The sequence below is a fragment of the Triticum aestivum genome, chromosome 3B (genome assembly GCF_018294505.1).
Source record: "Triticum aestivum cultivar Chinese Spring chromosome 3B, IWGSC CS RefSeq v2.1, whole genome shotgun sequence".
NCBI lineage: Eukaryota > Viridiplantae > Streptophyta > Magnoliopsida > Poales > Poaceae > Triticum > Triticum aestivum.
Genome location: NC_057801.1, coordinates 407058206 through 407081747, shown reverse-complemented (window position 1 = coordinate 407081747; position 23542 = coordinate 407058206). Strand labels below are relative to the sequence as shown.

The 23542-nt window shown below is 46.4% G+C and overlaps 1 protein-coding gene across 1 annotated transcript; it reads left to right on the top strand.

Moving 5' to 3' along the window:
* Positions 1 to 11335: 11335 nt before the first annotated feature.
* LOC123070093 (ABC transporter G family member 37) lies at positions 11336 to 19262 on the top strand. The gene is made up of 20 exons (XM_044493116.1): positions 11336 to 11920; positions 13040 to 13373; positions 13463 to 13539; positions 13683 to 13736; positions 13854 to 13944; positions 14104 to 14405; positions 14496 to 14777; positions 14866 to 15179; positions 15321 to 15481; positions 15594 to 15697; positions 15780 to 15936; positions 16055 to 16308; positions 16403 to 16735; positions 16827 to 17117; positions 17196 to 17279; positions 17372 to 17505; positions 17585 to 17812; positions 17914 to 18085; positions 18313 to 18567; positions 18672 to 19262. Exons 1-20 carry the CDS (start codon positions 11471 to 11473, stop codon positions 18942 to 18944), a joined length of 4350 nt encoding a protein of 1449 aa, XP_044349051.1. The 5' UTR covers positions 11336 to 11470; the 3' UTR covers positions 18945 to 19262.
* The last annotated feature ends 4280 nt before the right edge of the window (positions 19263 to 23542 follow it).

The window sequence follows — 23542 nt, the reverse complement described above, 5'->3', positions numbered from 1 at the left end:
GTTTTAGGCTTAGGTCTAGCTTTGGGCTTCTTCACGGAAGTGACGACTTGCTTGCCATTCTATTTGAAGTTCCCTTTCTTTCCCTTTGCCCTTTTCTTGAAACTAGTGGTCTTGTTTAATCATCAACACTTGATGATCTTCTTGATTTCTACCTTCGTCGATTTCAGCGTGACGAAGAGCTCGGGAATCGTTTTCGTCATCCCTTGCATACTATAGGTCATCACGAAGTTCCAGTAACTTAGTGATGGTGACTAGAGAACTCTGTCAATCACTATCTTATCTGGAAGATTAACTCCCACTTGATTCAAGTGATTGTAGTACCCAGACATTCTGAGTACGTGCTCACTAGCTGAGCAATTCTCCTCCATATTTTAGGCGAAGTATTTTCCTGAGGTCTCATACCTCTCGGCACGGGCATGGGTCTGAAATACCAATTTCAGCTCTTGGAACATCTCATAGGCACTGTGGCGTTTCAAAAATGTTTTTGAAGTCCCGGTACTAAGCTGCAAGGCATGGTGCACTAAACTATCAAGTAGTCATCATATTGAGCTAGCCAAATGTTCATAACATCTGCATCTGCTCCTGCAATAAGCCTGTCACCTAGCGGTGCATCAAGGACATAATTCTTCTGTGCAGCAATGAGGATAAACCTCAGATCACGGACCCAATCCGCATCATTGCTACTATCATCTTTCAACTTATTTTTCTCTAGGAACATATCAAAAAAAAGGGAAGCTACAACGCGAGCTATTGATCTACAACATAATTTGCAAAATACTATCAGGACTAAGTTCATGATAAATTAAATTTCAATTAATCATATTACTTAAGAACTCCCACTTAGATAGACATCCCTCTAGTTATCTAAATGATCACGTGATCCATATCAACTAAACCATGTCCGATCATCACGTGAGATGGAGTAGTTTTCAATGGTGAACATCTCTATGTTGATCATATCTACTATATGATTCACGCTCCACCTTTCGGTCTCCAGTGTTCTGAGGCCATATCTGGATATGCTAGGCTCGTCAAGTTTAACCCAAGTATTCTGCGTGTGCAAAACTGGCTTGCACCCGTTGTATGTGAACGTAGAGCCTATCACACCCGATCATTACGTGGTGTCTCAGCACGAAGAACTGTTGCAATGGTGCATACTTAGGGAGAACACTTATACCTTGAAATTTAGTAAGGGATCATCTTATAATGCTACTGCCGTACTAGGAAAAATAAGATGCATAAAAGATAAACATCACATGCAATCAAATATGTGACATGATATGGACATCATCATCTTGTGATCATGATCTCCATCACCGAAGCATCGTCATGATCTCCATCATCACCGGCGCGACACCTTGATCTCCATCGTTGTCATCTCGCCAACTATTATTACTACGACTATCGCTACCGCTTAGTGATAATGTAAAACAATTACATGGCGATTGCATTGCATACAATAAAGAGACAACCATAAGGCTCCTGCCAGTTGCCGATAACAGTTACAAAGCATGATCATCTCATACAACAATTTATATATCATCACGTCTTGACCATATCACATCACAACATGCCCTGCAAAAACAAGTTAAACGTCCTCTATTTTGTTATTGCAGGTTTTACGTGGCTACTGCGGGCTTAGCAAGAACCGTTCTTACTTACACATCAAAACCACAATGATTTTTCGTCAAGTGTGCTATTTTAACCTTCAACAAGAACCGGGTGTAGCCACACTCGATTCAACTAAACTTGGAGAAACAGACACTCACTAGCCACCTATGTGCGAATCACGTCGGTAGAACCAGTCTCACGTAAGCGTATGCGTAATGTCGGTCTGAGCCGCTTCATCCAACAATACCGCCGAATCAAAGTATGACATGCTGGTAAGCAGTATGACTATTATCGCCCACAACTCTTTGTGTTCTACTCGTGCATATAACATCTACGCATAGACCTGACTCGGATGCCACTGTTGGGGAAAGCGGTAATTTCAGAAAAATCCTACGATCACGCCAGATCTATCTAGGTGATGCATAGCAACGAGGGGGAGAGTGTGTCCACGTACCCTCGTAGACCGAAAGCGGAAGCGCTAAGTAACGCGGTTGATGTAGTCGAACGTCTTCGCGATCCAACCAATCAAGTACCGAACGGGATGGCACCTCCGCGATCTGCACACGTTCAGCTCGGTGACGTCCCTCGAACTGTATATCCAGCTGAGGCCGAGAGAGAGTTCCGTTAGCATGACGGCGTCGTGTCGGTGGTGATGAAATTGCCGGCTCATGGCTTCGCCTAAGCACTACGACGATATGACCGAGGTGGACATCTGTGGAGGGGGGCACCGCACACGGCTAAAATATCAACTTGATCAACTTGTGTGTCTATGGGGTGCCCTCTGGCCACATACATAAAGGAGGGGAGGGAAGAGGTGGACGGCCCAAGGGGGGCGCGCCAGGTGTGGGGAATCCTACTAGGACTCCCCAGTCCAAGTAGGATTCCCCTCCTCTTTCCTATTCCTAGTAGGAGAAGGAGGGAGGAGGAAGAGGGGAGAAGGAAGGAGGGGGGGTGCCGCCCCCTCCTAGTCCAATTCAGACCAGCCCATGGGGGGGGCAGCCACCCCTTGAGGCCCTTCTCTCCTTTCCCATATGGCCCATTAAGGCCCATTACTTCCTCCGGCGAATTCCCGTAACTCTTCGGTACTCCGAAAAATAACCGAATCACTCGGAACCTTTCCGATGTCCGAATATAGCCTTCCAATATATCGATCTTTATGTCTCGACCATTTTGAGACTCCTCGTCATGTCCATGATCTCATCCGGGACTCCGAACAAACTTCGGTCATCAAATCACATAACTCATAATACAAATCGTCATCGAACGTTAAGCGTGCGGACCCTACGGGTTCGAGAACTATGTAGATATGACCGAGACACATCTCGGGTCAATAAAAAATAGCGGAAAATGGATGCTCATATTGGATCCTACATATTCTACGAAGATCTTTATCGGTCAAACCGCATAACAACATACATTGTTCCCTTTGTCATCGGTATGTTACTTGCCTGAGATTCGATCGTCGGTATCATCATACCTAGTTCAATCTCGTTATCGGCAAGTCTCTTTGCTCGTTCCGTAATACTTCATCTTGCAACTAACTCATTAGTCACAATGCTTGCAAGGCTTATAGTGATGAGTATTACCGAGAGGGCCCAGAGATACCTCTTTGATACACGGATTCCTGACAAATCCTAATCTCGATCTATGCCACCTGACAAACACCTTCGGAGACACCTGTAGAGAATCTTTATAATCACCCAATTACATTGTGACGTTTCATAGCACACAAGGTGTTCCTCCGGTATTCGGGAGTTGCATAATCTCATAGTCTGAGGAACGTGTATAAATCATGAAGAAAGCAATAGCAATGAAACTATAACGATCATAATGCTAAGCTAACGGATAAGTCTTGTCCTTCACATCATTCTCCTAATGATGTGATCTCGTTCATCAAATGACAACACATGTCTATGGTTAGGAAACATAACCATCTTTGATTAACGAGCTAGTCAAGTAGAGGCATACTAGGGACACTATGTTTTGTCTATGTATTCACACATGTACTAAGTTTCCGGTTAATACAATTCTAGCATGAATAATAAACATTTATCATGATACAAGGAAATAAATAATAACTTTATTATTACCTCTAGGGCATATTTCCTTCAGTTAGTACATAGCTACACCAAAGTTATGCAAAAAAACACATATTGCGTGCACAAATGTGTTAAAATAGCTTGGGAATCTCAATAACCCTTCAACAGATTTTTTTTCCACACTAAAGAGATCAAACCTTAGGTCTATGTAAAGTAACATTTTGATATCTCTTAAATTGTTAAAGTTGTTCCTAAGTAGTTAGGATTAACAATTTCACATCTTATTTATGCTTTTTATATCCCTACAGTAGCATATTTCAGTATATTACATAACTGAGAGCATGAGGGTACGTGTATAATACATAAAAAAAGATATATGTTGGTATTTTCCTATTTAATCTAACTATCAATGGTCAATCAATTAATCCAATAAATAGTCTGATTCATCATTAATCACTACTCCCAAGTCGATCGAGTAGCTACTAGTTACCGATTTCCTGAACATTGCAACCAAGGCTCTTCTTTTCTTCGTAGTTTTGTGCTTGCAATGTGCATCGAATTGTATGCTATCTAGTCAGGGAAGCGGATTAGGAGCACTCAGGTGTTCCACCCCCCATATTCAAAAATAATTTAATAATCCAAAAAAAGGTCAAAAATCCTGAAACTTTTTTGGAATCCAATATGACCAGTTATTATACTCGTATAAAAAGTTTGACCAAGGAACGATTCCCATTGACTTTAGGGCAAAAAAACAAATATGACGACAACATAGCATGAATATTACTTGTATCTAGCCTTTTTTTGGAAAATCTTTGACTCTGGATACAATGAAAGTCATTCCATGTCTAATCTTTTTATATGAGTGCAATACTTGGTCATGCTTGATTCCATAAAAGTTTCAGGATTTTTTTGGCTTGTTTTCGATTACTAAACTATTTTTGAGTATAGGGTGCCCGAGTGCTCCTACGTATTTTCGATCTAGTCAGCCCCTCTTGTATCATTTGGCCGTTGTGACTTTTTGTTTTTGGTTGTAATTCTTGACTGGTTGATGGCTTTGTTAATTTAAAGTGTATCGAGCATTCTCTCTAAAAAATCGAAGATATGTCCAATCTTGTCGTGGTCTAGTATTGCCAACAAAACAAATTTCATGAACCAATCTTTGGTTGAATGGTTAGGAGGATAGTGGTATCCTCATCCCACCAGGATTCAAGTCCTAGACTTGACGCTAGTGCTCGCATTTTCTTGAATTTATTCCAGGCCTTCCGATGATGCGCGTTCAGTGGGAGGAGACGTTCACATCGACCACGAGGGTGTCTGTGTTGGCTTCGTCAATCTCAATATGATGTGTCAGCTCAGTTGTCTCTCTCGGATGTGCTCATAGGGATTTTTTTCGAAAAGGGGGGACTCCACGGCCTCTGGATCAGAACGATGCATACGGCCACATTTATAAATAAAATAGGTTCAACAATGTCTTAGAGTCGTGAAACAAAATAAAGGCGAGCTCACATAGAGCCTCAACGCCAAAACAAGAAAAGTCCATAAAGCCACAACCGGCTGGCATAATAAAGATAGGAAAACTAATCGCCTATCCTATTACATGACCGCCATCCAAACCGGTTGAAGATATCCCGCGTTACCATCTCCCACCGGACAGATCTAGTAACCAAACACTCCATGGCCTCCGTCGGAGTGAGTAAGGACCACATATGGATCGGCGCCGTAGCACGAAATACAACCTGCAATAAATGAATAGTAGTTAATCTGTTAAAAGCCAAATCATTTCTGCAGTTCCAAATTGCCCATAACAACACACAAACTCCTACACGAATGTGTCTAGCTGTATCGGACTCTATCCCATCCAGCCACGTTCCAAATAACGAACCGACCGAACTCGGAGTAGTAATGTTAAAGGCAATTTGCACGGTGCGCCACAAAATTCTCGCCAACGGGCACTCAAAGAAGAGATGCTTAATGGTCTCGTCCCGATCACAGAAACTACACCTAGTAGATCCTGTCCAATTGCGCTTAACCAAGTTGTCCTTTGTTAAATTGACTTGTTTATGGACAAACCACATAACCACTTTAATTTTCAAAGGAACTTTTACTTTCCAAACTGTTTGGAACTAGGAATGACACTCGAGTTAATAACATCGATGTACATCGACTTAACAGTAAATTGTCCAGACCTAGTAAGTTTCCAACACAACTGATCAAGCTGATGAGCTAGCTGAACGTCCATCAGTCTACGCACTAGATGAAGCCAAGCTTCCCATCTATCACCAACAAGCACCCTCCAAAACTGGATATTAAGGGGAATGGACTGCATAATCGTTGCAACTAGCGCATCACGTCGCTGAACAATACGATACAAGGTTGGGTACTGGAGCGCCAATGGTGTATCACCAAGCCAAGTATCCTCCCAGAAATGGGTATCGTTGCCATCACCGGAAATAAACTTTGTTCTATTAAAGAAGGCTGCCTTAACTCTCATAAGCCCCTTCCAAAACGGCGAATCAGTTGGTCTCACTGTCACCTGTGATAAAGTCTTGGAATGCAGATACTTGTTATGGAGAATCTGTGCCCAAGTTGTGTCAGTCTCAACTGATAGCTTATACAGCCACTTACTGAGCAGGCATCTGTTCTTGACCTCAAGATTCTCGATACCCAGACCCCCTTGGTCCTTTGGTCTACAAATAACATCCCACTTGGTGAGTCTATACTTTCTCTTTAGTTCATCACTCTGCCAAAAAAATCTTGATCGGTAGAAGTCCAGCCTTTTCCTAACCCCAACTAGAACCTCAAAGAAATATAGTAGGAACATCGGCATACTCGTGAGCACCGAATTAATAAGAATCAACCGGCCTCCATAAGACATAAGTTTGCCCTTCCAGCAACTAAGTTTCTTCTCGAACCGATCTTCGATGCACTTCCACTCTTTGTTTGTTAGCTTACGATGGTGAATGGGTATACCTAGGTAAGTAAAAGGTAAAGACCCTAATTCACATCCAAACAATTGCCTATAAGCCTCTTGTTCCTCCTTGGCTCTACCAAAGCATAACAACTCGCTTTTATGAAAGTTAATCTTTGAACCGGTCAATTGTTCAAATAAGCATAACACCAGCTTCATATTTCTCGCTTTTGCCAAGTCATGCTCCATAAAGATGATTGTATCATTGGTGTACTATAGAATGGACACACCCCCATCAACTAGGTTAGGCACCAAGCCACCCACCTGACCGGCCTCCTTTTCCCTACCTATGAGAATTGCCAACATGTCAACCACAGTGTTAAACAAAATAGGGGACATTGGATCTCCTTGCCTCAGGCCTTTGTGTGTATGGAAATAATTACCTATATCGGCATTCACTTTAATTCCAACACTCCCTTTTTGCATAAAGGATTCTACCTGGCGTCGCCAAGCTTCATCAAAACCCTTCATGCGTAAGCCCTGTTGAAGGAAGGGCCATTTGACTTTGTCGTACGCTTTCTCGAAATCCACTTTGAAAACAACCCCATCCAGCTTTTTGGTGTGGATTTCATGGAGCATTTCATGAAGGACCAGAACCCCCTCAAGGATGTTCCTGTCCAGCATGAAAGCAGTTTGGATAGGTTGCACAACAGCATGCGCGATCTGTGTGAGCCTATTAGTCCCGACCTTGGTGAAAATTTTGAAACTAACATTAAGAAGACAGATGGGCCTGAATTGCTCAATTCTCACAGCCTCTGTTTTCTTAAGAAGAAGGGTTATCGTTCCAAAATTGAGCTGAAAAAGCTGAAGCTGTCCAGCGAAAAGATCATTGAACAAAGGCAACAAATCCCCTTTAATGATATGCCAGCACTTCTTATAAAACTCCGCTGGAAATCCATCGGGGCCCGGCGCCTTGTTATTTTTCATTTGCGAAATGGCCTCAAGCACCTCTTTCTCAGAGAAAGGAGCTGCAAGAATATCATTCTCCACCGGTGTGAGTTGAGGAACATCCTCAATCCTGGACTCATCCACAGACACACAGTTCTCTTCTGGAGAGCCAAACGGCTGCTTATAATACTCTGTAATGTACAATTTTAGGTTTTCCTGTCCTACAATTGTACCTTCATCTTGCTCAAGCTGAAAGATCCTCTTCTTTCTATGTTTACCATTAGCGATCGTGTGAAAGAATTGAGTGTTCGCATCCCCCTGGACTACTCGTCGGACCTTGGCCCGCAACGCCCACTTCAACTCCTCTTCTCTAAGAAGTTCTTTCAGCCTCAATTCCGCCTCAAGCTTGGCATGAAGCTCCGCGCCCGGCAGTACCGTGGTTTCTGCTTTTACATCTAGGGACTGAATAAGGGAAAGGAGCCTTTCCTTTCCAACCTTATAAATCCCGCTAAGATGCTTAGCCCACCCACGCAGGAAACTCCTCAAATGCCTAATCTTATTCTGCCAGCACTGAAGCGCAGTCTTCCCTCCTGAATCTTTAGCCCATTCTCTGGCCACGAGATCAAGGAAGCCTTCTCGTTCAAACCAAGCCAGCTCAAAGGAGAACACATTTTTGTTCCCCAGGTGGGTGGCCTCACCAGAGTCCACAAATAACGGCGTGTGGTCAGAAATACCATGGGACAAGGCCTGGACTGTTACTAGAGGGAACTTTTGTTCCCAATCGACACTGGGCAACACTCGATCCAACTTCTCATACGTCGGATTTGGCAGCGCGTTAGCCCAGGTGAATTTTCTATCCGAGAGCTCAATTTCTCTCAGGTCCAGACTTTCAATGATAGTATTGAACATGAACGACCATTTGCCGTCAAAGTTATCATTGTTCTTGTCCTCACGCCTTCTAATTATATTGAAATCACCCCCCACCAGGATAGGCAACTGCTCGGAACCGCAAATCCGAACGAGATCAGCCAAGAACTCGGGCTTGAGTTCGGGCTGCGCGACACCATATACCGCAACCAGAGCCCAATTAAACCCATCTTCCTTCGAACGCACCCAAAACTTGACTGCAAAGTCACCCATAATCACACTTCGAACCTCTAGCGCTTCGCATCTGACGCCGAGTAAGATTCCACCCGATCTCCCTCTCGGCGGCAGGCAATGCCAATCAAAATGAATACCTCCCGACAAAGTATTTAGAAATTGTGGCGCAAAGTTATCTCTACCCGTCTCCGATAGAGCGATAAAATCTAAACGATGCTCGACAGACGCCTCAGCAAGAAACCTTCTTTTAGCCAAGTCCTTTAGACCTCCGCTATTTCAAAAGATTCCTTTCATAGTTCATCATGGAATTTTTTAGCCGTACGAATCCTAGCACTCCTACGCACTACGGACACCGGGTACACCTTCTGTTTCCACTTGTGTTTAGAGACAGTTTGACTCTGCAACCGGTCCTCACAACCAGTCTTAGAAGGGCTAGCCATAACCATCTTAGTAGAATCATCCTCTACATCCGCCTCAGTAATAGGTGGCATAAGATCCGCACAAAAATTGTCGAGCACCCTGACCCCGAGCGCATCAACCTCAGAATCACTCATGGGTTTAACCGCCGCAATATTACGAATCATCTCTAAGGCCCGCTCAGCCTCTAGATCCAGAAGATCATTAACAGAATTAGAGATTTCAGTGACATTACTACCCAGCGAAACTCCTAATTGATTTGCATTTTCAACAATCTCATCATTTGAAAAATGCAGAATGGAATTAGAAATATTGACCGACATACCAGTAGTGACCTCAACGTCACGAAGCTTGGCCGCCCTCATGGCGCACCGCTGCTGAATATCGTCCACGCCCGGCTGATCCTGGAGACGGCCACTCACCCGGCGCCCCTCAGACATCGGATCCTGAATCCCACCAAACGCAATGACCTCCTCCCGAGAGATCGCGGTCGGGGTCTGGCCTCCTGCCTCACCCCAACCGGAAGGCCAGACCACCTGCACGGGCTCCCCTGCAGCCTCGCCAGGAAGTGGAAAGGCACTCACCAAGACCTCAGACGCCTGGCGCGCCCCGCAGGACGGAGCCGGCAGCGAGGGTGGTGAAGGGAGTGCAAGGGTCGCCTGCCCTCGCTCCCCACCCAGCACTGGAGAAGCCACCACCACAGGCGCCGTAGGAGAAGAAGGCTCCAAGGCCATCTGCCCCGAGCCCTCTCCCGAAGGCAGAGCCGCCACCAGCAGAGAGGTAGACGCGACGGGAGATAAGGTATCCGAGGCCACCTGCCCCAGACCCCGTCCCAACAAAGAAAAGGACACGGGAGCCACCTGCCCCGAATCCCCTACCTCAGCAGGAGAAGAGCAACCCGAGGCCGCCTGCCCCGGGACTCCTCCCGACAAACCAGCCAGGGCCACCGGCGTCACGTCCTGAGGAGGTATAGCGTGCTGAGCACGAGAGGGAGTGGCCACCTGCCGACTCTCCTCCTCCTCTCCCCAGGCCGAGGTCGACGAGGCCCCAAGTTCTCCAGGAAAAGTGCACATAGAATCCTCAAACCCCAAAGCAGGCAACGCGAGCTCAGAATCCTCCTCGGACTCGACCCGATCACTCCACAGCCTCGGGGGTGCAGAAGAGGGTCCGAAAGACCCAAATCTCAGAGTCGTCGTAGGCACCGAGGAGGGTGGGGCTGCTCCATCCCCGGTCGCCGCGGTCTCAGACCCTGGTCCCTTGGACAACTGTCGTCCAGAGTCCTCGACCAGCGGCTCCTCAGCTCCCGCGCTGCCGTCACCCTCGTGCATATCCACATCGGACTCGTGAGCCGCCGCAGCCAGAAGGTTCTCATCCTCAAACTCAATAATCAGATCATTGCGTTCATGTATGAGAGTGTGCATCTGTACTGGGTTAAAAAAATCCACATCGTGGATCTAATTTCTCCGTGGGAAAGCGACCCAAGATAAAAAAATATGAAATTAGTTTAAATGCACATCATCAGTACATGTAAGAAAAGATAAGATAGACCAATGGATGAAGAGAAATTGAACCAACTGGGGCGAGAATTCGCCTGAAAAGACTTTTGTACACGTGATTGGGTGGCCATGAATAATCTATCGGTCATTGCTCATGTCGACACCCCTAACGAAACGAATGGGCGATGCAATCTCAGATGAGCCGTTGGATGGAGGAACCGACGGTCGCAGCCGCCGTTGTCGTCGCCGGGCCTTATCGTCCTAGCTGGACACGATTTGTTTAACCACACCCATCCAAAGTAGACACTATATAATTAACAATCAGAGACTACTAGTACTAGTCGTAGTAGTATACTCTGCAGCTGCAAGTGGCTGCAGGCGGCTGCCCTCTTCGTAATATCATACTATCACTGGCAAAAAACGAACCTACCGCGGCAAGAGCAGCCTCGAATCGAATAGTTCCGGGACATGCATGTTGACCACTGCCCGCCTCGGCCTCGGCCTCGACGCAGAGACAAAAGCCCCGCTGATGCCAGGAAGCTCCCCCGTGTAAACACGCGCGTGAAAAATGAAGAGCTCGAAAGCTCAGTTTCATTATCTAGCAGTTCGACGACCACCACATCCCGTGCCGGGTCCAAGCTCGCACAGTGCACCGGACCTGTACAAAATGTGTCAAGGTCAAGGACTCGCTCAAGGTAGGTGAGGCGAAACTCGATAATGTGGCTCGCTGGCGTGGTCTTCCTCCTCACCAGCCTCAACCATTCCCTTCTCTTCTCCTGGGCGTATATATAAGGACGCCTTCGTCTGCTCCCTTCCTACCAGTTCGTACCCCAAGCCAAACCAGCCCCCTGTCGCAAGGCAAGGAGGAGCTGCGCAACAGAGCTAACCCAAGCCAGTGCAGAGAGTGATCAACGGAGGAGGAAGAGGAAGATAAGTAAGCAAAGGCGAAGATGGATCGAGAGATCCACCGGGTGACGAGCCTGCGGCGGGACAGCTCGCTATGGCGTCGCGGCGACGACGTGTTCTCGCGGACGTCGTCGCGGTTCCAGGAGGAGGAGGACGACGAGGAGGCGCTGCGGTGGGCGGCCCTGGAGCGTCTGCCCACGTACGACCGGGTGCGGCGCGGGATCCTGACGGTGGAGGACGGCGGGGAGAAGGTGGAGGTGGACGTGGGCCGGCTGGGCGCCCACGAGAGCCGGGCGCTCATCGAGCGGCTGGTCCGCGCGGCCGACGACGACCACGAGAACTTCCTCCTCAAGCTCAAGGAGCGCATGGACAGGGTGGGCATCGACTACCCCACCATCGAGGTGCGGTTCGAGAAGCTGGAGATCGAGGCCGAGGTGCGCGTCGGCAACCGCGGCCTCCCCACGCTCATCAACTCCGTCACCAACACACTCGAGGTAAAGCCGCCTGCACAAAAGGTTCAGTTCCTCTGCGAAACCGATGCCACAGTCCATGGCGGCTTAGCTTCAATTTGTCTTTGTTTTTCTCCACACCATTGGAACAAGCATGTTGATCATAGTTAATGATGACCTGCTCCGTTAACTAATCAGTCCTGGCTTGGCTGAGCCCGAGCACTGGTGCATGGTAGGACCAATTAGTCGATGAGTATGGGCTGCTTTTGGTGCCGCTGGTTCCGCGATGGAGGCGAGTGACAGTGCTCTCTCGTTTTTCTTATGGTTATATACACTGCTCGACAGCGACGCTGCGAGAATTGAAGCCAAGTAGGGGCTTTGTTTTCTCGTTCTTGCGATTGCAACTTGCGAGCGAGCTGTATGCTTTTGGCTCATCAGCGAGCAAGCAATGCGGTAGGTGAGTCGCCTCTCGGCGCGTGATATTTTCTTGGCTTCACAAACGACCAAGCACACACGTTGCAGAATTACTACCGTTTCGGCTACTTGTCCTGCACAAAATATTACTCTGACCGTGTCTCGCTTTCGAGGCTTTTTCTCTGCCTAGCCGCCACCTAATAATATTCAAGTCCTAATTCTTTCTCCTTTCAAATTGTACTAAGTCCTACTAATATTTTTTCTGTTCCAAAGATAAATGTTTTTTTATAGACAAGAAAAAGGATCTTAGGAGTGTACTAAATTTCTTCTAGCGTAAAGTAGCCCAACAAGTCCAAACTGTTGCGACGCCGGGCTCGGCCCGCAACAGAGCGATAATACTAGACACACGGCACTCAAAACAATGCTCCGCCGATGGCCACCCCTTTAAAAAAATTAAGAAAACCCCTCCGCCGATGGCCACCGGCACCGGCACGGCGCCGCCACGGTCGTTCCCTACCTCGGGGAACCTCCACCGCATCCCCATCCACGCCACGAAATCGTCCGACCTCCACCCCATGGCACGCGACATTGGCGCATAGGCCGCGCGGCTGTGCGGCATTCCGCCGAGCGAATGGCGTGCGCGTCCACCTCGTTTCGCCAGCGCAAGCGCCACCGCATGCTACGCCATTGGAAGAACCGTGCCCTTTCTCGATATCTATCTAAGCCTGTTGATTGCTCGGTGTGCTCCAGGCCGTCGGGAACGCGCTCCACGTCATCCCCAGCCGGAAGCAGGCCATGACCGTCCTCCACGACGTCAGCGGGATCATCAAGCCCCGGAGGATGACGCTGCTGCTCGGGCCTCCTGGCTCGGGTAAGACGACGCTTCTTCTGGCCATGGCAGGGAAGCTCGACAAGGACCTCAAGGTCTCCGGGAAGGTCACCTACAACGGCCACGGGATGGACGAGTTCGTTCCCCAGAGGACCGCCGCTTACATCAGTCAGCACGATCTCCACATCGGGGAAATGACCGTGAGGGAGACGCTGGCCTTCTCGGCTCGGTGCCAAGGTGTTGGCACTAGATATGGTATGCTGCTGCCTAATTATTGGGAATGTGCTTATCTTATCTGTCATCCTGGCGATAGGCTCTGAGCTTTGCTGTTTTGCTTCTTCTAGAGATGCTTACTGAGCTGGCGAGAAGGGAAAAGGCAGCGAACATCAAGCCCGATCATGATATCGATGTCTACATGAAGGTGAGGATGTTATCGCATTTTAGAGCACTTTATGCTTCTTAAAGCTGTTTTATGTGACTAGCTTAGTATTGAAGACAATCATTTGAACAAGCCTTGTTTATCAGTAATTAGTTAACACTTGTTTCGTTACTTACGCCCTGTAGGCCTCAGCTATGGGAGGGCAAGAATCCAGTATTGTGACAGAATACATACTGAAGGTATAGTCTGCTACCTATGAGTCCAGCTGAAGCACTGCAAGGATGAATCTTATGTACATTTGTGTATTAATAGAACGACGACTTCTCATGTCTTGTTACTCTTGCATGTAACTGCAGATACTAGGACTGGATATTTGTGCTGACACGTTGGTAGGCAATGAGATGCTAAGGGGTATATCTGGTGGACAACGCAAGCGTGTCACAACAGGTATATATATTTTCACCAAGAATGAGGTTCATTTTATATTTGTACAGCAATCCGAGACTTGCACCTTCTTCATCACAGTAAAATAGTCTTATTTGCACCTGCAAAAAAAAGGTCTTATTTAAGAAATTCCTAATCGACTCATGTATCTTCAACGCACAGGTGAAATGCTTGTTGGCCCTGCAAAAGCTCTGTTCATGGATGAGATATCCACTGGACTGGATAGCTCAACCACATACCAGATTGTGAATTCTCTCAGGCAGACTATCCACATCCTAGGCGGAACTGCTGTCATCTCCTTGCTACAGCCAGCTCCTGAAACATACAACTTGTTTGACGACATTATACTCCTCTCTGACGGGCAGGTTGTGTACCAGGGCCCCCGAGAAAATGTGCTCGAGTTCTTTGAGTTCATGGGCTTCAGATGCCCTGGCAGAAAGGGTGTTGCTGACTTTTTACAGGAGGTGTGTGTCTCATCTATAAATTCTTATTACAGCTGTGATTCTGTTTTTTCTTAAAGAGAATGGTACTGAAATCTCTGAATAACTGAAAAGGTGACATCAAAGAAAGACCAGGAGCAATATTGGTACAGGGGTGACAGGCCATATCGTTTTGTACCTGTCAAGCAATTTGCGGATGCATTCCGTTCCTTCCATGTGGGCAAGTCGATAGAGAATGAGCTTAAAGTGCCATTTGATAGGACCAGAAGTCACCCTGCTGCTCTGGCCACTTCAAAGTTTGGTGTCAGCAGGATGGAGTTGCTGAAAGCCACTATCGATAGAGAGCTTCTACTCATGAAGAGAAATGCATTCATGTACATATTTAAAGCTGTCAATGTAAGTTCATATCTTTAATATGTTTTCCTTGATTTATTAGGATGGAGATTATTAAGTAGCATCAATCTGAACCTTTGCATCATTGCAGCTAACTCTGATGGCGTTCATTGTGATGACCACATTTTTCCGTACAAACATGCGCCGTAATGTTGAATATGGAACAATCTATTTGGGGGCGCTGTTCTTTGCTCTTGACACAATAATGTTTAATGGTTTTGCGGAGCTTGCGATGACCGTCATGAAACTTCCTGTCTTCTTCAAGCAGAGGGATCTTCTTTTCTTTCCTGCATGGGCCTACACCATACCATCATGGATTCTTCAGATCCCTATCACGTTTGTTGAAGTTGGAGTTTATGTTTTCACCACGTATTATGTCATTGGATTTGATCCCAGTGTAAGCAGGTATGACACTGATGCAAACATCAATTTGCTTACACACTTATATTGCTTCTTAGGCAGTTATGTATTTTTGTGAGCAAGTATTTTAAATTATTGCTCCACAAGTACTAGCTCTGTGAAGTCTGAATGATTTCTTGTGCTCAGGTTCTTTAAGCAGTATCTGCTGCTCCTTGCGATCAATCAGATGTCATCTTCGCTGTTCCGTTTCATTGCTGGAATTGGAAGAGACATGGTTGTGTCCCACACCTTTGGACCTTTATCATTGTTGGCTTTTGCAGCATTGGGTGGCTTCATCCTTGCAAGACGTAAGTTACTGGCTCGACCATGATAAAATGAATGTTGCCATCTTTATATGACAACGATGGAACTAAATGTTGATTGTTGCTTACATGATACCATCTTATTTGTCTTTTCCAGCTGATATCAAAAAGTGGTGGATTTGGGGTTACTGGATATCTCCCCTATCATATGCACAGAACGCTATTTCAACAAACGAATTTTTGGGGCCCAGTTGGAACCAAGTAAGTACCCTCCGTCTTGAGAAGAAATCAAAGTCACCACGACACACACATAGAAAATTCAATATGTATTCATATTTTACAGATTGTTAGTGGAACAAATGAGACCATTGGAGTTACCGTGCTTAAGAATCGTGGCATCTTTACGGAAGCTAAGTGGTACTGGATTGGGCTTGGTGCCATGGTTGGATACACTCTCCTCTTCAACCTGCTCTACACCTTAGCACTGTCAGTTTTGAGTCGTAAGTATATTTACAAAACTACTTATTTATCAAGGATCAGATAATCAACATTTGCAGGTTATAATTTAGGCATTTAACTTATAGGATAATAACTGTAGCCACTTTCTTCTCTTTGCAGCATTGACAGACGCTCACCCATCAATGTCTGAAGAGGAACTGAAAGAAAAACATGCAAATTTAACTGGTAAAGCTCTAGATGGTCATAAGGAAAAGAATTCTAGGAAGCAGGAATTGGAATTATCTCACATTAGTGACCGAAACTCGGGGATTAGTGGCGTGGACTCTAGTGACAGCAGGAAGAGACTGGTACTTCCATTTACACCACTGTCACTTACCTTTAACGACACAAAATACTCGGTGGACATGCCAGAGGTAAATTTCCTACCAATGAACATGAGAGCACAATTATGATTGTATACCCATTACCCAAGTTTGCTTACCCAGGTATATTGCTTTATATCCACAGGCAATGAAAGCACAAGGAGTAACGGAAGACCGCTTGTTGCTTTTGAAGGGTGTCAGTGGTTCTTTTAGGCCAGGAGTACTTACTGCATTAATGGGTGTGAGTGGTGCTGGAAAGACAACCCTGATGGATGTTTTAGCGGGTAGGAAAACCGGAGGATACATAGAGGGGGAAATCACCGTATCAGGCTATCCAAAGAAGCAAGAGACCTTTGCACGTATATCGGGATACTGTGAGCAAAATGATATTCATTCTCCACATGTGACGATATATGAATCACTCGTATTTTCTGCATGGCTGCGGCTTCCTGCAGAGGTTGACTCAGAAAGAAGAAAGGTTAGTTAGCTTTGATCTAGGCAAATGATCAGTTCTTGATTTCTTTTTTCTCATCTGATTGGAGATCTTACCGGCTGAACTGTGATGACAGATGTTCATCGAGGAGATCATGGATCTTGTAGAGCTCACATCATTGAGGGGGGCACTTGTTGGGCTCCCTGGAGTGAATGGTCTATCAACTGAGCAACGCAAGAGGCTTACAATTGCCGTGGAGCTTGTTGCTAACCCGTCGATCATTTTTATGGATGAGCCAACATCTGGTCTTGATGCTCGTGCAGCTGCAATTGTGATGAGGACTGTTAGGAACACTGTTAACACTGGCAGGACCGTTGTTTGCACCATCCACCAGCCAAGTATTGACATATTTGAAGCATTTGATGAGGTGGTTATTCATTATTCTCTATCTCAGTTATTATCCTTAGCTTTATTAAGGTCATATATTGACTATGTACGGCTGCAGCTTTTCTTGATGAAGAGAGGGGGAGAAGAAATTTATGTTGGTCCTGTTGGCCAAAATTCAGCAAATTTGATTGAGTATTTTGAGGTAAGAAGATCAAAACCAGCAGCTGTACCACACCTTGTAACTCTTGTTGCCAGCTAGATCACATCGAACATTCCTTGTGTACGTTTATTCAGGAAATTGAAGGCATTAGTAAGATAAAAGATGGATATAACCCAGCGACATGGATGTTGGAAGTGTCCTCTAGTGCGCAGGAGGAAATGCTTGGTATTGATTTCGCTGAAGTTTACAGACAATCAGAACTATATCAGTAAGCTTCCCCACAAGCCATTCATATACATTGTAGTGTGAGTGACACTTCTAACTACTTTTCATTTTCGCAATTTCAGAAGGAACAAGGAACTCATAAAGGAGCTAAGCATGCCACCTCCTGGCTCTAGAGATCTCAACTTCCCTACACAGTACTCTAGATCATTCGTCACACAGTGTCTAGCTTGCTTGTGGAAGCAAAAATTGTCGTATTGGAGAAACCCATCCTACACAGCAGTGAGATTACTCTTCACCATCGTCATTGCGCTAATGTTCGGAACGATGTTCTGGGACCTTGGAAGTAAAACGTACATCTCCTAACTGATACTATAACTTCATTTTGTTCTGTACTTTGGATATACTACTTCAAGTAAGATATATCTGACGCCTTACTTATATCGCGATGCAGTCGAAGATCACAGGATCTATTCAATGCCATGGGATCAATGTATGCTGCAGTACTATACATCGGAGTGCAAAATTCTGGTTCTGTTCAACCAGTTGTCGTGGTGGAGCGAACAGTCTTTTACCGGGAAAGAGCAGCTGGCATGTATTCAGCTTTTCCATATGCATTTGGACAGGTAATTTCTTAGACTCTCGGTTTACCTATTTCATGGTAGATGTATGAATGACCTTTAAGAACTGGCAATCGGAGTCACAGCCGTGGTTAAAGTCACAGAACTGGCAATCGGAGTCACAGCCGTGGTTAAAGTCACAGAACTGGCAGTTTATCATGGCTCAGTTTATCAACATTCTTGAATTATCTCAGTCCTGGAACCTAAACAATGTCATGTTATCCCTTTTCTAGGTTGCTATCGAATTTCCGTACGTATTGGTTCAGGCTTTGATATATGGCGGGCTAGTCTATTCCATGATTGGATTCGAATGGACAGTTGCCAAGTTCTTGTGGTACTTGTTCTTCATGTACTTCACCATGCTATATTTCACGTTCTATGGAATGATGGCTGTTGGCTTGACGCCGAATGAGAGCATAGCAGCTATCATCTCATCAGCATTCTACAACGTATGGAACCTCTTCTCAGGATATCTTATCCCCCGACCTGTAAGTTGCACTCTTGATACATTTTTCATTTCTTTTGTGTAAACTTTGTACTTACCAGTGCTCCTTGTCTTTCACATAACTCATCCATTGAACTTTTACTTCAGAAACTTCCTATTTGGTGGAGGTGGTACTCATGGATTTGCCCGGTGGCATGGACGCTATACGGACTGGTTGCCTCCCAGTTTGGTGATATCCAACAACCGCTCGATCAGGGAGTTCCAGGCCCACAGATAACTGTGGCCCAGTTTGTCACGGACTACTTTGGTTTCCATCATGACTTCTTGTGGGTTGTGGCGGTGGTGCACGTTGCTTTCACCGTGCTGTTCGCCTTCCTGTTTAGTTTCGCCATCATGAGGTTCAACTTCCAGAAAAGATGAGGAGGATGACATTCTTTCAGATTCCTTGTACGTAGTGCCATACTGCTGTCCAACAGCCAGTGCGGATGGATTGAACATAGTATAGTTGTTTCTGTACATGATATAGAGGTTATTTTGTATTTCAAGCATGTAGAAATTTCGCACAACTATGCTCTGTAGGACTTGTAGGAAAGGCTAATTAGTCTTCTTGAGCCTCCAGCTTCTTTACCAGCTCTAGCTGAGTAACTGTTACTTTCCTCGTCGGAGAATGTAAACCCGACCAGTAATGTTGTCATTTCTGACGAGTTAATGAAGGCAGAAATTTTGTTGATTCTTCAATCCCTTGTGAAACTTCCCATTGCTGCCCAAATATTACAAAGCAATTGTTTTATCTCGAGATTTGTTTGATTACTTAGTGGCAGTGCCCAAAAATCCCTTGGGTAACTATCATCTCATCAGTCTGCTAACCAAGAGGCTGGCTAGTGGGCCCAGGAAATTGTACTATCTCTATTTGAGTTCTCCCGATAGAGTTTTCTTGTTGCCATCAAATCCAGCTTCTGCCCGGCTGTGTTTCCGTGGAGTTTTGCACCTTTGTGCTCGTCTTTTTGTTCGATTTCTGTTCTTCAGTTACTGAAAGCCTAATTCGAGACTCTACAACACATGTATCTTTAATTATTGTAGTTCAATGGGGTGCCAGGGAAACAATTCCTCTGCAAAAAGGGAGTCAGACAAGGTGATCCATTATCCCCATTGATCTTTGTGATTGCAGCAGATGTACTCCAATCCATGCTCAATTTTTTTTCGAAACGGAGGCAAAAGTTTTGCCTCATCGATTAATTAAGAAGAAGAGAATTGCCCAGTTAATTAACGGAAAACCAGGCGAAAACCAATACAATCGAAGCACATATGAACTACTCACACAACATGGAACCCCACAAACGCACAGATGGCCCGTCACACTTGCCGAGTATACAACATCCACAAACCCCGAGGCACCTCCCAACCCAAAACCACAACCCAATCAAGCAGCCACAAACGTCTTGCCTTTGGCGCCACTCTTGTCTTTGCCCACCTTCTTTTGTTTGTCTCTTGGTGTCCCTGTCAGGAGGCAAGCAATCGACCTGCCCAAACCAGGTCTAGCAACCTCCACACTGGCTAGCAAGTCACAAAGTTCCTTAGCGAAGAGAGCATTTGAATTTGGGGCAGGTGACAACACAAGTGGCTCAATGGTCATGCCACTCACAGGCATCACCTGCTCGATGGCCATAGATGAGGGAATGACGGCATCATCCGAAACTCCGCGCTCCATATTGCCGAGAGGTAGGCTGTTTGATGCCTGACAAGGCTCCATAGAGGGTGATGAGGACACCAGGTCCACCTCTGAAGCATGGAGAGAGTCCAACTTGAGTTGCCCCATCGACAGAGGCGAAACAGGTTCCCCACACAACACCTGCAACTCAGGCATGATTTGCAACACCGGAGACACAACCTCGACGGAGGCCTCACCCTCGAAGTCCGGCAACACACGGGGCGCCGAACTAGACCCAACACGGGGCGAGAAGCCCACAGCACGAGGCGAGAAGCAGCCATAGAGATCCACATCTTTGTCGCCCTCGAAGTCAACAACAAGCTTTGGCAGAGGAGACAGCATAGGAGGGTGTGACGCCTCAGCCGTCGCAGGAGATAGCCTGCCCAGAGCAACCTCCACACGCTCCAGAAGGCTCCCAGCCCGCAACAACCAACTGTTCATTGAATCAACCACATCACTCAGAGGTTGAATCGCCTTCACCATCTGTAAAGAAGCCATGCCTTGCAGCTCAGAGCGTAGCAGTTCGGTTTGCACGGCAAAGACAGACTGAAGCGCCACCTCAGCTGAGGCTGCAGAACCAGCAGAAGAAGAAACAACCGACGCCCAGGAGTCACGTCGGGTCGCATTGGAGGGAAGCGTGGCATCAGACCGGGCCTGACATAAAGGTGGATGAAGATGATGGATGGTGTCGAGGCGGGACAATGAAGAAGCAGCAGGGTTATCGAGCAAGCTGAGGGGTCGCCAAGCCTTCCGACACTCACGGGCCCGATGGCCGTTACCCAAGCAATGAGAGCACCGAAAAGGATCCCTGCACTTCGCCGCACGATGCCCAATAGCAAGGCACCTGCAACAACGACCATGGAGCCACACAGGAATGGGCCGAGAGGACAAAGCTGGAGCTGGAGACGCCAGACGATGCGGATCATGCCGCGGCCGCACCTCATGCCAACCCTCGCAGTTAACTGCCTCACGCACAACGCTGACCCCGCTGGAGCACTTAGCAGCCAGCGGCGTTTGCGGGGCCAGCACTACGCCATCCTCATCATCTTCGTCATCGAGGGAGCTCCACGAAGACCGCACCATGCCGGTAGCCAAAGCATCAGAAGCACCCGAGGCAGCAAGCAGCTTTTCAGCCCTCGTGTCGGAAGAGGGCCCAGTGACATGACCGCCGTCTTCAGCAGCAACGATGGGCGATGCGGTAGGTGATGGCGACGCGAGGACCAGATTGGAGCTGGCCGGAACCTCGCGCGAGACCACTCGCCCCTGCACGGTCGGGTCAGCCTTGCGGTAGGCGAGGGAGGCTGCGGCGAGGCCGCGCGCAGATGGCGGCGGCAGACGGGCGGGGCCGACGCCGGCAAAAGGAGGAGCCAGAGAGGCCGGGGCGGCTCCCATCGGAGCAGCAGGAGGGTGAGGTCGGCCTGAAGTTCGCCGCGAATCGGCCTCCGGTGCGGCCTCGTCCGGTTACTTCGGCCAGGCTCCGACGCCTAATCCATGCTCAATGAAGCCTACCATAATGCACTGATTGAATCTCCACTTATACATAGTTCTTGTCCAGACTACCCAATTATCCAATATGCAGATGATATCATCTTGGTGGCTAGGGCAGATGTCAGACAACTGATGCACATTAAAAATCTTCTTCTGCATTATGCTGAGTATATTGGCCTAAAAGTTAATTACTCCAAGTCCATAATGATCTGTATCAACACACCTGCTCACAAAATAGCTGAGCTATCAAACCTCCTTGGCTGTAAGATTGGTACCCTACCACACATATCTTGGGCTACCACTGTGTCTGTCCAAACCTAGGGTGGGGGATTTTGTTCCTATGCTGAAACGTATAGAAAACAGGCTGCTGAGTTGTTCTACTATGCTATCCGCTGGTGACAAATTAACCCTATTGAAATCAGTATTCACTAGTCTGCCTACCTTTGTTATGTGCACCTTGGAGATCCCAAAGACAGTGACCAAACAAATCAACACCTATCTCATGAACTGCTGCTTTTGGAGGAAATATAGAACACAAGATAGAGGTATTGTTCATGCATCTTGGGACACAGTTTGCAAGGCCAAAAGACAGGGAGGTCTGGGAGTCCTTGATTTACTGATCCACAACCAGGCCTTGCTCATCAAATTCCTCCATAAATTCTTCAACAAGTTTTGACACTCCTTGGGTAAACATTATTTGGGAAACACACTACCAGGATAAATTACCAGGAGATAGCAAGGTAGGATCATTCTGGTGGAGGACAGTACTGAAACCACTTCCTACTTTCAAGCAACATGCTAGTATGTGTAAAGAAGGTCAAGGTAATGCAGTGCTATTTTGTTCTGATAAATGGCAAGAACTCCCTCTCAATGTCAAATACCCAGAATTACACTCTTATGCAATCCAACAAGATATATCTCTGCATAAAGTTCTGGAGCACAATGATATCAGTCTACTATTCCACAGACCTATGTCACAAGAGGCTTTTGTGCAATTTAATGAATTGCAAGACTTCATCAGCAACAGAATGGAAGACATCTAGACTTATGCATGGTCAGCACCTAAGTACTCCTCCATTAAGATGTACAAGGCCATCCAGGGGGATAGCACAGCACACAACACATTCAAGCTTCTGTGGAAAACAACATGTCGGCTGAGACATACAATCTTTTTCTGGTTATTACTTCATGATAGAATCAGCACTAGAAACATGCTACACAGAAGGAGTATGCATCTGGAAGATTATAATTGTGCTCTGTGTTCTGAATCCACTGAGGAAACTGTGACACGCCTTTTCTGGGATTGCCCATTTGCACTGATGTGTTGGCATTCTATTGCACCAACAAACAGAGAGGCATGTCGACCTATGATGAAATTCACTTGACCACCACACTCCCAGCAGAATTTGCTATGGACACCATTATAATGGGCTATTGGAGTATTTGGATGAGCTTCATTTTCAGAAGAGCCACACCAACTGCGGATACATGGAAATATTATCTAAAAGAAGGAATGAAAGGCACCGAAATAAGAGCAAGACCAGATAAGGCTGACAAGACCCACGCGTGGATAGAGAATAATCTTTAAATTTTCCTGATGTTTTATAAAACAGGCATTGGTTGATAGAGGCTTTATTTAGTTTTTTCATGTAATTGTACATATTTAAGTTAGACAATAGAATGATTGCACTTAATCTCTGGTTACAGTACAACAGTCATTACATATAGAAAGCCCAAGGAAGTAGGCACGCAGGCCAGGGCGTTAGTTGAGATCCTGAAATCTAGGGCTGGATGTGCCAGACTAAATACAACAGAAATATGT

Coding starts and splice junctions, on each gene's coding strand:
- LOC123070093 (XM_044493116.1), top strand. CDS start 11,471: ATGGATCGAGAGATCCACCGGGTGACGAGCCTGCGGCGGGACAGCTCG. Junction 16,736..16,826: donor TTGACTCAGAAAGAAGAAAG/GTTAGTTAGCTT, acceptor CTGTGATGACAG/ATGTTCATCGAGGAGATCAT. Junction 17,506..17,584: donor AGACAATCAGAACTATATCA/GTAAGCTTCCCC, acceptor TCGCAATTTCAG/AAGGAACAAGGAACTCATAA.